Source organism: Elephantulus edwardii, unplaced genomic scaffold (genome assembly GCF_000299155.1).
Source record: "Elephantulus edwardii isolate Elephantulus edwardi_28Jun2011 unplaced genomic scaffold, EleEdw1.0 scaffold00370, whole genome shotgun sequence".
In the NCBI taxonomy this organism is placed as follows: Eukaryota; Metazoa; Chordata; class Mammalia; order Macroscelidea; family Macroscelididae; genus Elephantulus; species Elephantulus edwardii.
The window spans coordinates 419,864-437,448 of record NW_006400120.1 but is presented as its reverse complement, the minus strand read 5'-3'; the positions used below and the strand labels follow the sequence as shown (position 1 = coordinate 437,448).

Sequence of the window (17,585 nt, the reverse complement as noted above, 5' to 3'; positions counted from 1 at the left end):
GAGCCCTGGTGGCTTAGTGGCAAGAAGATGCACTCCCAACCCAAAGGCACACGGTTCAAATCCACTAGCTACTCCTCAGGAGAAAGATGAGCAATTTCTTCTTGTGTGATTTACAGCCTCTGAAATCCACTGGAGGGCCAGCATTGAGTTGGTTCTGACTCGATGACACATAACAACAAAACACTTTACATACTTGTCCCTTTAAGGAGTATTTGCTGAAATTAATCCTGTGGAACAATTGGAAATAATGTTGTCTTTAGTGCTGCTGGCTTCTCCACCAATTAACTTTACGAATTGGATATCGCTTTAGTACTGTCTTCTGATTTTGTTTACAGATTCCATTATTAGAGTTGCTACCAGGCTACTTTACAGCAAATGCACTGTCAATGCAGAAAAAGTGGATGGCAATTAATTGGAAGAACATAGAAGGATAGAGGGTGGAAAGGTTATTAAAAAATGAGGTTGCAATAACTAAGGTTTACTTTTGTAACTTGTGGTCCCCAGACCTGCAGCATCCACATCACCTGGGAATTGTTGTTGTTGCCATGGAGTTGGCTTTGATTCCTGATGAGCGCAGGTGTGCAGGATTGGAACTGAGCCAGTTTGCAGGGTTTTCAAGGTTGTGACCTTTCCAAAACGGAGACCAGGCTTGTCATCCATGTTTCCACTATTGGGGTTTGAATCACTAGCCTTTTAACTAGTAATTAGCCTTTCACTGTCTGCATCATCCAGAAACCCCCCTGGAAACTTTTAAAAGTGTAAGGCCCTAATCCATACTTACTGATTGTGAAACTCCAGGAGCAGGGCCTAGAAGTCTGTTTAAACAAACCTTCCAGATTGCCATTGAAGTATCAGAAACATTCACCAATCTAACGCACCATTTCCATTTCCAAAACCTTAAACCATTCCCCAAACGTTTACACTGAATTAGAGTAAAGAAGCACGAATATAATAATGCCCCTTAAAACAGAACTAAAGCAAAGCTGTCAGGTTTAGGAGTAGGATGCTTGGCTAATGGGCACACTATTGGTGGGAATGACTTTTTAAATAAATGCAGAACAACCTGCTAAACAAGGAGGCTTCACTCTCCCAGACAGAGCTAACTTCCCCAAAAGAAAACAGAAAGCCACAAATTTGTCCTGGATTCATTCCAAAAATAGATTTTTACCACCTGAGACTTTAAACGGAGAGCCTGGGATGATTTCTCAATTGATTTTTATCATCTGGACCTGCTGCGATGTATAAGGCCTTCATCGCTTTGCTGACACATATAATGCACCCTCAGTTTCAACTGAAGCTTGATGGCACGTGCCTGAAAAGGAACCATTCCTTTTATGATGATGGTTTGGTAACAAAATTCAGTAACACTCTCCTTTTTTGACACAAAGTATAATCACAACAAAGAACCTTTTAAAGAATACCAAAATGTCCCACTGCCAAAGTCCTTACGGAGTATGATGCTTAAGCCCTTCTGGCGGGTCACACCCACTAGTGGTTTCTGAGAAGAAAGGCGGGCATTCTGCTCTCATGTATTTCTGTGTCCTCTGAAAACCCACTGGATAGTCAGCCATGAGTTGGTTCCAACTTGACGACAATGAGAGAAAGTTAATATTTGCCAGAAACTACCCAATAATTTAAAGATGTTATCTTATTTGTTGTTGTTATGTCCATCGAGTCATTTGCGAGTCATAGCGACCCTATGTACAACAGCCCCTAAACCCTGCTCTATCCTGTGCCAATCGCATTGCCTCTGACACGCCCATCCCGATTACCCCAATCACTGGATCAATCCACCTCATAGAGGGTCTTCCCTTCCTGCGCTGTCCCTCTACTCTACCCAGCATGATGTCCCTCTCTAAGGACCTGTCTCTCCTTACAACATGTCCAAAGTATATCAGACGGAGCCCCAGAATCCTTGCCTCCAAGGAGTAGCCTGGTTTAACCCTCTCTAGGATGAATCTGTTTGTTATTAGATTTTCCTTAATACTTACCACACAGAAAGTGACAATTTTCCACTTCAAATTGAGATGAGGTAGTTGAGAGTAAAGATAAATACTGAAGTACTCCAACCGGAACTGTTAACTCATTCGAAGAAAGAATGGGTGAGCACCTCTTCTCTATTGGGTAAATGTGATCTGCATTACTATATTAATTTGCAAAATGAAATTGCTCATAACTTCCCTGGAGTTTGCCTTAGCTATTTTACCATCATAATAGTTTAAGAGAACCAAATGACAGTTAAATCTTTCCATCTCTGATATAATAGCTTTATACCTAGATTTACTAAAAAATTCTTCTTAAAGATCTTAAAAACATTATTGTTGGGTGTCTTCAAGGTTACTTAACAATTCATAGTGGCCTGAGGTACAGCAGAATGAAACACCAAGGGAGCTACTGTGGCTTAGAGCTAAGGACTGTATAGCCAACACAAAGGCAAGTGGTTCAAATCCACTGTGGAAGAGAGATAGGCCGCCCCCCTCCCTTCCGCATGATTTACTGCCTTTAACAGCCCACTGGAGGATCAACTGTGGGATGGTTTCAACTTGACAGTTGAGACACAGTCACAACAACAAATGGTCTGTTAGATTGATGTTGAGGAATTTTAGAACTTTACCTCCGTTCTTATAATACTATTTACCTGATTCATAAGGACTTTAAGATTATTTTCTTAAAAGCTGTATAGGCTGAAGATCTAGCTGGGCCATATACCGTGTTAGTGACTTCCTCCAAACTGTTACACCTTAGTTTTCCATCTGTCAAGTAGGGTAATAAATGCACCATCTCACATGATACTGTAAGGAATGTTGTTGTTATCGCTGTGTACAGTCAAGTCAGAACTGACCCATAGCTAACTCTCCTGCAGGTTTTCAGAGGCAGTAGTTGCACAGGAGAGACTGCCCATCAATCTCCTGCAGAGCAGCTGGTGGTCTCGACCTAAGTTACAGAAAGAAAGAAAGAGGAGGGGGAAGGGGGGGGAGAGAGAGAGAGAGAGAAGGCTCAATAAATACAAAATAATCTTGTACTGTTGTTATTAATCCCAGATCAAGTCAAGTAACCTTCAGACATTTTTGAAGGTGTTGGCCTATGGAAGTGAACTCTTGAATTTAATGTGGAACTTCTCTCACCACTCATCTATTAGCCTGTGTTAGTGCAATGGCCTGTGTGTTACTATAATGCTGTAAGCGATACCACCTTATTTCAGATACCGGCAGGACCACACTGGTCGACAAGTTTCAGCACAGCTCTCTGGTGGCAGAGCCCATAGGGTGTTGCACTGATGGATAAAGGCTGCATATCCAGTGGTTCAGATCCATCAGCTGCTCCTCAGGAGAAAGATGGGCAGTCTCTTCGTGGTAAGAATTACAGCCTTGGAAATCTGGCGGAGAGTCACTGTGATTCGGAATCAATTCAACAGCAGTGAGTTTGAGGGTTTTGACTTGCAAGAAGTCCTAGTAGGATTTGGATGAAGTATGAGGCTCTTAACTTCTGAAACAAATAGACCATTGATAACCCGATGAATGGGAAAACATTACCTGATACAATGCTGGAATATGAGCCTCTCAGGTTGGAAAGCTCTTAAAATATGATTGGAGAAGAGCTGCTTCCTCAGAGTGGAGTCAGCCTTGATGACAAGGCTGGAGAAAAACTTACATTCATTTATGGGTATGGAATGAGTCAAAATGAGAAGAAATAGCTGCAAACATCCCTTATTCAGAATGTATAACATGAATCTAGGAAAATTGGAAGTCACTACAAATGAATAGAACATACAAATGTTCACAATTCTGAGCATTACAATGATAAACTGGACTACATCGGTATTGTGATATAATCAATATGCTGGAGTGGATGAACTAAACATGAATACTAGTATCACGTTCATCATCTAAAACAATATTACAATAACTATCTTGAAGTACAATGATGTTAATGAGAAGATCATGTCCATAATCTAGCAAAGATGATTGGCTAATATAATTATAATAAAAATAGTATGGGGTGGAATTCCCATCTTTGTCCTGAAGAACAGCTAGTGGATTCAAACTGCCAGCCTTCGGGTTGTCAGCACAACTCTATACTGTTGTTATGTGTGTCCTTGAGTCACTTGCAACTCATAGTGACCCAATGAATCTTAGCTCTGGACCCTGCTCTATCCTGAGCCAGTCTCATTGTCCCTGACACAGCTACCACCATTCCCCTACTCACTGTATCAATCCATCTCATCCAGGGACTTCCTCTCCAGTGTTGTTCCCCAACCTTTCCAAGCATGATGTCCTTCTCCAAGGACTATCCTCTCTCCTGGCATCATGCCCAAAGTATGTGAGGCGGAGCATCAAAATCCTTGTCTCCAAAGAGCAGCCTGGTTTCACCTTCTCCGGAATAGATCTTAATACCAAGCCACCCCTAAAGCCAAAGATGAAGAAATTAAAGCGTTTTACCAATTTTGACAATCTGAAAGTGATCAAACATAAAATTAAGATGGACTGATAATTAGTGGCAAGTAGAATGTGAAAGTTGGATAAAAGAAGAAAAATCAATAGTTGGAAAATATGGGCCTTGATTACGGAAATGATACCAGAGACCGACTTAGTCTCTGGAAGAAGTACAGTCTGAATTGTTTATAGAAGGGAGGATGGTGAAACTTTTTCTCCTGTTCTTTGGACATGCTACCAAGAGGAATAAATCCCTGGAAACAACATCTGCTTGGTAAAAAGGCAATGAAAAGAAGTCCCTTAGTGAGGTAGATAGGCACCATGGCTTCAACAACTCATTCAAGCATCACAATGGTTGTGAGGATGATGCAAGACCAACAGTGTTCCGCTCTATTTTACATAGAGTCACAGTGAGTTGGAATCAATACTAGGACACCATCCAACAACAGCAAGTTTCCATCATTTATCACTGGTAAGCATAATGACACTAGAGCTAGATCACATCAGTTATTCCAGATAACAAAGGTCATTACTTAATATGGCAGGCCCACGTAGATTAAGTCCATATGCCAGGCCCACCTAAATTAACAACATGAATTCCAAGATACTGATGACTTTCTCTCCATGATCTTCTTTCAAATGCCTTGTCACTAGCAGGTTAAGGAATAAACTGACTCACGTTTCCTCATCTCTGGCTCCATGCCTACCTCACACTGGCTTCTTCTTTTTCCTGGTCATGCAGCTTCCAATTGTTCCACTTCTGAGCTAAACTTTTTACCTTGTTTCAAGACACCCTAGCTCTTGACTTTGGTTTCCATTGTTGACAGCTGGGCAGCACTAGATGTTGACCAAAAAAAGAAGGTGGGCAGTTTACTTCCAGGAAGGAAGTAATCACTGTTAATCCATCTCCTGGCTTCTACATAGTTGAACTAATCATTGAATCTGTTCATGACTAAGACATCTTTTTGAACAAGACAAGGAGTACATCAGATTTTCCATGGATTCAGGGGAGCTCTGGTGGGGTAGTCCTGAGGAAGGTGCTTTGATAACCCAAAAGCTGCACCTCTGGCTCCACTGTAGCTCCACTGGAGAAAGACGTGAAATTCCCTCCTATGAGATTTATAGCCTGGGAAACCTCCTGGAGCCTCAGCTATGAGTCAGTTCCAGCTGGACAGCAACGAGTGAGTAAATTCCCTCCCCCTCCTGCATAGTTCAGGTCTGTTTACTCAGAACACTTTTAAACTTTGTATCTATGTGTGTTGTCTACCACAGAGTCAGAACTGACCCATAGCTGACCTTCTGGCACGTTTTCAGAGGAGACTGCCCATCTTTCATCCACAGAGCAGCTGGTGGACTTGAACTGTGTGCCTTCAGGATTGCAGTGCAGCTTCTTGCCACGAAGCCACCAGAGCTCCCTATATTTAATATTATAATTGTTTCCTTTGCTCAAATTCCTATTTCCATATCTTCATCTTTCATTGACCTCTATATGATGAATAACATAGCTTAGATGAACTCTGTGTTTTGAAATTGCAATTTTCTCTCTCTTATTTGCACCTGCTCTTACTCCATGGACTTCTGAGTTGAGATCATCAGATTCTTATTACTGAAGGGGAAAATGCTATCATCAGCCTTTATAACTTGGATTGCCCTCCTCCTCTTTAGTTTTGTAAAATACCTAAAGACTCAGTCATCCAACTTTACAAGTGAAATCAAATCTCTTATTAGGAATGGAAGAATCATCATTCCCTATAACTCATAAATCTTTTTATTGATTCCAATCTCCTACCCTTTGTATTTTCATTGTTAAAATTAGATAAAAGTTTCATGGAATCAAATCATAAAGGTCCAAAAATAACTCCCCAGCTCATTTACTACTCCCTAAATATACATGCTATACAAGAAAAGAAAAAGTCATTCCAGTTTCTCATTTGTACATGATATTGGATAAAAGAAAGTCATTCCAATTTTCCATTTATAATTTCACTTTTTCTTAGAAGTGTTCAATTGAAAACAAACAAAAAAGAAATGTTCAGATGAAAGTGGCTATAGGCTATGTCTTGGAGAAAGTGCAGCCAGATTGCTTCTTGGAGGCAAAGTTGAGGAAGCCTCCTCTCACATACTTCAGACATGTGGCTAGGAGGTGTTCCTTGGAGGGGAGACATCATGCAAAGATCCTCAACCAGGTGGGTGGGCACAGTCACAGCTTCAATGTATCAGAGATTGTGAAGTTAGCACAGGATGGGACAGGGTTCAGATCTCTTGTTCATAGGGTCCTGTGAGTTGTATTTTATGGCACCTAACAACATAGTATCATTATGTTAACTCCTACCAGAGATTCAGATAAAAGGATGAAATATCATACAGAAAAGCAAGTCAACCATGAACATTTTCAATTTCTGCATGAGCAAATATTTTCTTGAACTCTTCTAAATTTTCATAAATTTGTATACCATTTAAGACCTATAGATAATGGATATTATTTTTAAATACAGGGACAGGAATAAACAAAGCTTCTCCTGGACACAGTCGACTGATTTTTGGCTTAAAAATCCATGTGGTTTTGCTTTTTTTAAAATGAATGTAAACATGGGAGATAATTGTCTTTCCCTAAACATTACCAGTACATAAACATTTTTAAGACATAAATTTGAGGGAGTGGAGATGTGATCCTAGTTTTACAGGCCATCTGTAAACTGCACCTAAAATCTAAATCATTGAATTCCATTGGTCAGTGGAATTGGAACAGAGTAAATTTCTAAACCACAGTAACCCCAGTCCTCTCAGGAAATGTTGATGCTCTGAGGTGACGGAGTTTGGTCAGTACACAAGGTCTTTGAGACCACAATAAAGGACTTACAAAATTGGTGCTGATTCTTCTCTTGATATTATCAGGGAAGATAAAGCTTACGGCCTTCTGGAATCAAACTGGTAGATCTCTCTTCCTTTTAATCTTTTTCTCTTCCCTATACCTTAAAGTACTCAAGAGCAATGGTGTCTCTCTGGAGACTAAGGTGTGCCTGATACAGGCCATGATCTTTGCAATCACTTGTTATGCCTCAGAGAGTTGGACAATGGCTAGGGAGGACAGAAGGAGAATTGATGCCTTTGAGCTGTGGTGCTAGAGAAGAGTATTTAATGTACCATGGACTGCCAAGAAAACAAACAGACTCATCCTGGAGAGGATTAAACCAAGCAACTCCTTGGAGGCAAGGATTCTGGGGCTTCGTCTGACATACTTTGGGCATGTTGCAAGGAGGGACAGGTCCTTGGAGAGGGACATCATGCTTGGGAGGGTGGAGGGACGGCGCAAGAGGGGAAGACCCTCTATGAGGTGGATTGATTCAGTGACTTAGGTAATCAGGATGGGTGTGTTAGAGGCAGTGCGACTGGGATAGGATAGAGCAGGGTTTAGGGCTGTTGTACATAGGGTCACTATGAGTCACAAACAACTCGACGGCACATAACAACAACAACATACCTTAATGTTACCAACCTGCTTCTATGACACAACACTGACTTCCGTTCATCCATTCTCAATTATAACCAGAATCACTTTCTCCCTCAAACACTCTGTGTCTCATGCAAGGAATATGGAAGTGTTGTGGAACTACCTTTCCAATTCTTGTCCTGCCCCATATTCTTCATCTGCTCTGACTAGAAGCTGCACTGCAATCCCAAAGGCCCAGCTGCCCCATGAGAAAAGGATGGCAGTCTCCTCCTGTATGATTAACTGCCTCTGAAAGCCCACTGGAGAGTCAGCTCTGGGTCGGTTCCCACGTGAGGGTACACATCACCAACCAGAAACATCTTTGCTTGGTTCTTTCCCTTGGCCCAAGAGATACCATGAGCTCCAACCCTACATGGTATCCTTTCCTTCTTATACAGGATAAAGTATTAAATTTGCTTCTTTAAAAACTTTTATTTCAGGCTGAAAATTGAGCCTCAACCTGCTGTCACCAGAGCACACATTCTAAATAAAACATATTTGCTGTATATAAAACAAATCTAAAAACTAAACAAAAACAATTTCAATAGTAAATGGAACAGAATTTGCTCATAGTTATTGTGGAAGCAAGGTCAGAGGTGAAAATAAAATACTGAGTGACTTTTTGTTTTCACTTGGATAATAGACATTGAATTGCTTAAAAATCATATCTACTCATTATATACACAAGATGCTCTGGTAACCTAGTGCTGAGGAACTGCTAACCCAAAGGCACGTGGTTCAAATGCACCAGTTACTCCACAGGAAAAAAAAGATGAGCAATCTCCTCCCGTGCTATTTACCATCCCTGAAAACCCACTGAAGCATCAGGTATGGGGCGGTTCTGACTCGACAGTATGTTGTTGTTGTTATTATGTGCCGTCGAGTCACTTGTGACTCATGGCGACCCTATGTACAACAGCTCTAAACTCTGCTGTGTCCTGTGCCAATCTCATTGTCTCCGACACACTCACCCCGATTGCCCCAGTCACTGAATCAATCCACCTCCCAGAGGGCCTTCCCCTCCTGCGCCTGCCCTTCACTCTCCCAAGCATGATGTCTTTCTCCAATGACCGGTCTCTCCTTACAACATGGCCAAAGTGTGTCAGATGAAATCTCAGAATCCTTGTCTCCAGGGAGCAAACCGGTTTAATCCTCTCCAGAATGAATCTGTTTGTTTTCTTAGCAGTCCATGGTACCCTCAGCACTCTTCTCCAACACCAAAGCTCACAAACATCAATTCTCCTTCTGTCCTCCCTGGTCATTGCTCAGCTCTCTGACACATAACAAGTGATTGCAAAGACCATGGCCTGTACCAGACACACCTTAGTCTCCATAGACACACCGTTGCTCTTCAATACTTTAGAGAGGTCCCTAACAGCAGACTTTCCCATCGCAATGCATCTTTTAATTTCCTGGCTGCTGGTGCCAAGAGTGTTGATTATGGAGCCAAGCCAACTAAAGTTGTGAACAATCTCAATCTCTTCACCATCCATCCTGACGGTGCCAGTTGGTCCAGTGGTGAGAATCTTTGTCTTCTTGACATTGAGCCTCAATCCATATTGAAGGCTGCGGTCCCTGACCCTCAGCAACAAGCACTTCAGGTCCTCCTCAGTTTCAGCAAGCAGGGTTGTGTCATCTGCATAATGCAGATTGTTGATCGATCTTCCACCAATTCTGATGCTGCATTTCTCCTCATAGAGCCCAGCCTCCCTGATGATCTGTTCTGTATACAGGTTGAAAAGGTTGGAGACAGGACACATCCCTGGCATATGCCCTTCCCAATTTTGAACCATGCAGTGTTTCCTTGCTCTGTTCTGACGACTGCTTCTTGGTTCAATTATAAGTTTCCCATTAGCATGATCAAGTGTTCTGGCATTTCCATTCTTCTCAGAGTCAGCCACAGTTTGTTGTGGTCCACACAGTCAAACACCTTTGTGTAATCAATGAAGCACAGATAGACATTCTCTGGTACTCCCTGCATACAACAATAATAATTCTATACATAATTGATATATATGATTTGTTAATTTAGGGACAGCAGAGGATGGGATTGTGATCTTTGACTTGATAAGACTGCCAAAGAAGCTGGGAAAAGGCATTAATCTGTATTGCCTGGATCCATAGCCGTAGTAAATGCATGCTTACGTCAGGGTCTGGTCTTGTTTATCTGTTTAATAGTAAATGATGTCATATTCGTGTTGAAGGTTCTCCTAAAGGAAAAGCACAAGGAGGGAAGCAATCAGTCAAGAAATCGCCTGCCGACTCCACATCTACGTCTCCTCCGATAGCCGCGCCGCTGCCCAAGCCTGGATCTGAAGAGTGGGTGTACGTGAGCGAGCCCATTCCTGAGGTAGGCCGCTTAGATATATGGGAGCAAGCTTCCTCCCTAGTGAGCCTAGTCAGACTCCCACCGCTGTTTGCAAGAGCCAGAGAGTACACATCTGTGTGTTAAAAATAAGCTCAGGTAATACAGGGTTCCTCAAAATAATCTTATAGAGTCTCACCCCTCCCTCCCTGTTTCCCCACCTCAGCTGAGTTTCTGACTCATGCTAAAATTGAGAGAACAAATGGGTTCTCTGAGGATCAATTTTCTCCCCGAGGACAAGCAGAGAAGCAGTTTCTTGGAAGAGGAATTTGCCCAGAACACAACCCAGCAAATTACAGCGCCTCACCCATGTTCTCATGCCCACAGCCAAAGTTTTTAAATTATGTTTAACCTCAAGGGTTTATTTGGTTGCTTTGTTTTGTGGTTGTTTTTTTGTTTGTTTGTTTTGTGGTTGGTTTTTTTGTTTTGTTTGGGTTTGGTTTTTGTTTATTTTTAGAAATAGAATTTTTTAGAAATGGGAGAGTCAGCTATGAGTCCGTTCAGACTTGATGACAATGAGATGATGAGATACAATCAATAATAAGCCAGCAGCTACTTGTATGGTCGAGTCAGCTCCAACCCATTGCTGACCTTCCAGCAGGTTTTCAGAGGCAGTAAATGACACGGGAGGAGATTGTCCATCTTTTCGCATGGAGCAGTTGGTGGATTTGAAACTACTTGCCTTTGGGATGGCAATGCAGCTTCTTAACCACTAGGCAAACAGAGTTCCTTACTCTAGTGCAAGACAAAGCACTGGCCAGGGAGGGTGAGCCCTTGAAGCGCCATCGAGCTCTCTGTTGCTCTGACATCTGTGAAGCCTGTTTGCTGCCCAGGTGAGTCTGTTTGCTTTCACAGATGGGGTGCGGGGAATCCCCCCAAATAGACTTGTTTTTGACGTTTTCTAAAAGACCCCATCCCAATCTTTTCTATCTCAGTGACTTGCTCTTAGAATCTCTTAATTCTGACCACATGAGACTTGACTAAGGTGTTGCTATTGTTGAATTTCCTGGGGCCTAAGTCTCAACTCCCCTACTGTGTTCTAAACTCTGTAGGAGGATAACAGTGAGGAATCCTTCACTTTATGCAACATGGTGCAGTGCCTGTAACAGACATATGATGGGTCCCTAATGAATTAATGCATAAACTTCAAGAGTAAAATCAGGACACACATGCAAAAAATACTGGAACAGAAACAAAAAATTAGATGAAAAAGTTAAATGATGTAATTGTGATGAATGAGTATTATTAACAACTGTCAGCCAGAGTCGACTTTTGTAAATAAATATATTGGAGGAAGCTGTCAAAGAAGCAAGATTGAGAGTGTTTATTGGGACTGAGATGAAATGAAATGTATTACTTGGCAAGAGACAGGGAAGTGAGCGGCAAAAATAGCAGAAGCCAATCCAAAATGAACTCCAAAATGTGAAGGCCATGAGAGAAACAAACCCATCCAGGACAAGAAGGAAATGTGTGAAACCAAAGTAAACATTTCCACTAAGATACGGAGCTCATAGCCACACAGACCCTCTAACAGGATCCTGACAGAAAACAGGTGAAGAAGACTGAATAAAGGACTACACAAATTTGTGGTGTTGACTAAGGAAACCAACAAGAATTAAAATCATTGCCCTGACTAGGCAGAGCTGAGGGAGTGGTGGCATCCTAGTGGTAAGGAATTGTGTTTTCAGCCTAAAGACATGTGGTTTGAATCTGCCAGCTGCTCCACAGGAGAAAGGCAGAATTAACAACTCTTATGCAATTTACTGCCTCTACAAACCCAAGTTGGTCCCGAATCGACATATCAACACAGCACCAACAAGAGGCATAACTGGGGCCATTCTGGCCACTAAGCCTGAGGAGAGCTAAGGAAAAGACATTGTACCTTGTGTGAGTCATCTAATAGGAGCTGTGGCCATGAGTGGAGGGGCACAGCCACCTACAGTGACCGGCCAAGAGAAGAAGCAAATGAAAAGAACTCAAGCTCACATCCTTCTTGCTACATAAATCAGTCTCCGAAGGCACTGAGCAGGGCAGAGAAGAATAGAAATTTGGTCTGGAGGGAAACAGAAGATATCCACCACAGATCTCTATTTACCTAGGCAAGACCCTATGGAGAAACACCTACTACAGCTAGAAATGACCAAGAGCCTGGAAACCAAGCAGGCCATGTGACCCAGTCTATCTTCTTCCCTACTCTAAAATTCCCAAAAGGGAGCTCTGGTGGCCTAGTCCATATACAGTTATGGTACTAAAAGCTATACCTCTCTTGCAGTTCTAATCCACTTGCAGTTACTTGATAGAGAGATGGGTGATCTCCCCCTGTGCGATTTGTTGTTTACCAGTTGAGTCAGAACTGAACCATAGCTGACCCTTAGGCGAATTTTCAGAGGCATTTAATCATACCGAGGGAGATTGCCCATCTTTCCCCCATGGAGCAGCTGGTAGATTCAACCCGTGTGCGTGCCTTCAGGGTTGGTTCTGACTGGAAATAAGTTTAGTTTTGGAAGCTTCCCAACACTGGAGGTGACGAGCTTCCCAGTCCCAGAGAGGAAAGCCTGGCCCAGAGCTGCTGGGATACAGCAGGAAGCACAGGTCCAGGGGAGGAGCCACTAAATAGCTAGGTGCCAGGGAGGGCTGTCCTCTGTCCTTTGTAACCAGAGAAAAAATTACAAGACACCAAACTACATTTTAATTTCAAATAAGTAGCTAATTAATTTGAGCATCCTATCTTTTGTCTGTTGATCCTACTTCCAGGCCTCCGGGGACCCCCAGACCTACTGCACCCCAGCAGGCATATAGAGGGGGAAAGAAAAGAGGGATTGCCTCCACAGCTAACGTTTGTAGGCGTAGCGGAAGCCATGAGAGGAAGAACCTGGACCCTCTCCCTTTGCCAGAGACAAGGGAGGGTGCAGAGAGAAGCAAGAAGGTGGTCAGAGTGCAAAGCTTTTGCTTTCTGGCCTGGAAAGTCATGAGTGCAGACTCCAACAGACAGGATTCCAGCAAAGGGGCAGCTGTGACGCCAGTGTCCTCATACTTGACCTAGGTAATGCAACACCCACCCCCTCCTCGGGGCTGGTGAATTGGAAACCTTCTGCTTCCTTCCTCAGGAGACTAACAGACATGAGAGTCTTCTACTCAGCTTGAAGTAGAACCTCAGATCTGCTCATGGCTGGCCTTGCCAGCAGTTTCAACTCTCAGACTATAGAATCCTGATAATACTGGATTCTACTTTGAATTTAATACTAACAAGAAATAGGGAGAGTTGGATGAATAGAAGTGACCGATAAACTAGGAAAAAGTGATAGTGGATGAACTCAAAGGAGGATCTGGAAGAACACAAGCAGATAGGTAAGAAAAGCCTTTTTCAAAAGTATAGTCATATCATAACAAAAGTATTGTTGGTGGTTGTCGTCAAGTGGAGCTCAACTCATAGCAACTCTCTGAGTCTATGAACAAAAGACCTAGTGCCTTTCCATAACCATCGTCATTTCTCCAAGTTCATAGAGTTTCCAGAGGCATGTGGTTTAGGAAGTGGATGCTACTCCTGCTTCCAAACCTGTTTTACAACTGGGAGCTCCACCATACACTGTCCACGTAGGGAAACCATTATGGTACTTGATACCCCAATGGCACAAGGTTCAGCATCACAGCAAACTTAGATTACTTCATACAGCACATTGACAAAGAGTGATGTAAAGAGTGGGAAAATGTTCCTCCAGATATAAACACTAGTATCACCTAGCAGCAGTTAATTGTTGCTGAATCAAATATGACTCTTAGCAACCTTTGCACAAAAGATCTGAACTCTGTTCTATAACTAACATAATTTCTGTACGTTTATAGAGTTTATCGTTTTCAAAGGCATCCAGTTTAGGAAGTGGATGTCACTCTTGCTTCCCAACCTGAATCAATCTGAAAACTCCTCCAAACCTTGTACATGATGGGCAACCATTACGGTATTTGACACATCTATGGCACAGTGTTCAGCATCACAGCAACTCCGAGTTATTCAATGCAGCAAATAGACAAACGATTGTTGTATCAGTTTCGGATTTTAAAGACATACCCTTTAGCAAGCTTCCACTCTTGGTCAAAAGTTCGATTGTCAGCTGCTTTTGGGGGCGGGGGGAGGGGAAACCGGTAACACACATCAAATATGACCCAAAAACTTCTCTTATTTGACTTCCATCAAGACATAACCACCATCAAGACTCTAGGAGCCAACTCAACAAAAGTATAGGCATTAAAAAAAAAAGTATAGGCATAGCTGAAGATGGATATGACCCTAGAAGAAATAGATTGGCTCAGGAATCAAGAGCAGTTTGACTTTATAATCCCAGTTCATATTAGAGCAAATATATTGTGGCCTGAAAAGGGTTTTGGGAGAGCTCAGATCATCAAACAATTCAGGAAAATAATGGAAAGAGAAGAATTGGAGAATGTCTAGCCCAGCATGTGGGAGAAGGATGAGCAATCTCCTCCTGTGTCTCTGAAAACCCTCTGAAGCGTCAGCTCTGGGTTGGTTCCAACTCGATAGTACTTAACAACAATAACAACGAGCCCAAAATAGGCAGTCACATGTTGGAAGAAAACATTCAAGTATACTTACAAAAATCTTTACTAAAATAGCAAAGCAAAAAAAAAAAAGAAAGAAAAAACAAAGAAAAAAAACTGAAAGCTAAATTTTACCTCGTAGAAGTTAAAAAATAATAGAGGGACAAAGGACCCAGATTTTTGTGACCTAAAATCATTTTAAATTAGAAGAGAAATAAAATAAACCTGAGGAAAGTAAAACCCAGATTTGGTGGGCTCTCCTTAAGATACAAACACAAAATCAAGTGTGAAAGTGACGCATATTTATAGCCCTTCCTTAGTTTAAATTTTTTTTGCAAACTTATAAAACTGGAAAATACTACAAATACCACAAGTCACAGATAATGGATGACCATGATTTTTTGGTCTCTATATAGAGGAAATAGAGTGCTAATCCAGTGTTTTTATTATTGTCAGTTTTGAATATTTTCCTTTAGCCTTTTTGTTGTTGTTGTTGTTGTTGTTATGAAAGTAAGGATGGTATTCTGGAAAGGGACCTTAGTGATGCAAAGGTTAAAGCAGTTGCCTGCTTAATGAAAGATCATGGGTTCCTACCTATCAGCCATTCAGTGGAAGGGAAGGAAAGACTTGTAAAGACTATCGCCCTGGAAATTTTGTGAAGCAGTTCTCTGCTCTAATGGGTCACTGTGTGGTGTGGTGTGTTGTGTTGTGCTGTGTACCATCAAGTTGGAACCAACCCACAATTGACCCTCCAGCAGGTTTTCAGAGGCAGTAAACCACATGGAAGGAGAATGCCCATCCTTCTTCCATAGAGCAGCTGGTGGATTTGAACCACATGACTTCAGGATTGCAGGACAGTTCCTTGGTATTACTAGGCCGCCAGGGCTAGGAGTTGGAATTCCTGGTTTATTACCATTGCATGCAACAACAATATGGCACTATGAAAATTATTCTAATGGAGTGAAATACAAAAAACAGGAGGTCAGAATTTTAAATATACAGCAGACTTAATATGTATTACACTTAAAAAAGGGATATTACTTTTCAAAATCTTATAAAACACATAACACTTTGGACATAGTGTGAGACCCTTCTCAGGATCCTGGAAGATGCCTATGCCAAGTGAGGGTCCTTAAAGCATTAGAGAACACTGAATTGCTCTGAGTCTTGAGTCTTCTTCATGAAAGAAGATTATTTAATCAGAAAGGATGGATCTAAACATATAGTCATACCACTTTTATTCAAGTTCCCATATCCAGAAAAAAAATTGCATCCTACGGCCTGGCCAGAGATGCTACATGACTGGTAAACTCACAGAAGACACAAGAGATTCGAAGTGAAAAAATAAGCAAGCATAAAAAAACCTGCTGTGGCCAAGTTGACTCCAATGAACCAAGCAACCAGATCCAGGCAAACACTTCAAACTTTGAGAAACTGTGGGTAGTATTTAGAGAAGCACAAACCATTCATCTTTATATTATTCCCTGAGAAAGCTCTAAAGTAAATTATATAAGTGCTTGTTTTATGGAGCACCCTAAATTCAAATGGCTATGGAGACAAGAACAAGTTTGCAAAGTTTAATAGTAAAAGAAATACAAAGTAAGGGGGGAAGAACAAAATAAAAAAGATTAATTAAGTCTTTTTCCCCAGTAGCAAGGTTGGACAAGGTGAACCAGGGAAACATTGCCGAAATAGTCTCTCTCTACAGTTCAAAATAGTCTTTGGCAGTTGTCAGATGAAGTTCTTGTGGAAAACTGAGAGCTGTGACCAAAGAGTTAACTACATTAGTTCCATTATCTTTGATAACTTTCCTACCAGTGTCGACAGGTCAATGCCAAGCTAGAGAGGATGTTAGGAGTGTGCCTATGTGCAGTGGTTTTCAGTACTATTCTGGACACGTCTCCCTTTAAGAGAGATTATGACAAAAGAAGAAACACCAGTGGCACAGTAGCTTAAATTCTGGGCTGCTAACCTAAAGGTTGGCAGTTAGAATTCACCAGGCATTATGAGGAGGAAAGATGGACAGTCACCTCCCGTAAGGATTTACATCCTCTTTCTGCTAATAGAATGCTGATGGAGGATCACTATGATTGAGGACCAACTTGTTGATTGTTGTTGTTGTTGTTATGTGCCATCAAGTCTCCTGTGACCCATAGAGATCCAATGTACAGCAGCTCTGAAGCCTGGCCTGTCCTGAGCCAGTCTCACTGACTCTGACACACCTACTCCCATTACCCCAGTTCTGTATCAATCCATCTCATCCAGGGTCTTCTCTCCTGCATTGACGCTCCACCCTTCCAAGCATGATGTCCTTCTCCAAGGGCTGGTCCTTCCTGGCATGTGCCCAAAGTATGTGAGAAGGAGCTTCAAAATCCTATCCTCCAAGGAGAAATTGACTTCACCCTCTCCAAGACATACCTGTTTGTTTTCTTGACAGTACATGGTTTGTTCAAGATTCTTCAGCACTGAAAAAAAAAAAAAAAAAGATTCTTCAGCACTACAACCTGAAGGCATCAATTCTTCTATCATCATTAGCCATTGTTCAATTCTCTAGTACATAGTAAGCATAGTTTGGGGTTGGTTTTTTGTTTGTTTGTTTTTATGGTAAACTAGAAATCAAAGCTGTGAAAACTATGTCACAAAAGAACTATTATAAATAAGAATGCCAGTTGTTGTTGTTGTTGTTATGTGCTGTCGAGTCGTTTGCAACTCATAGCGACCCTATATACAACAGCCCTAAACC

At 41.8% G+C, this 17,585-nt stretch overlaps 1 protein-coding gene across 1 annotated transcript in view; it reads left to right on the top strand.

The window, feature by feature from the left end:
• The window catches only part of SPEF2 (sperm flagellar 2), a 331,758-nt gene that overhangs the window by 169,229 nt on the left and 144,944 nt on the right, over positions 1 to 17,585 (top strand). The window contains exon 21 of the mRNA XM_006902126.1: positions 10,128 to 10,273. Coding sequence (XP_006902188.1) covers positions 10,128 to 10,273 — 146 coding nt within the window. The remainder of the gene's footprint in view (positions 1 to 10,127; positions 10,274 to 17,585) is intronic.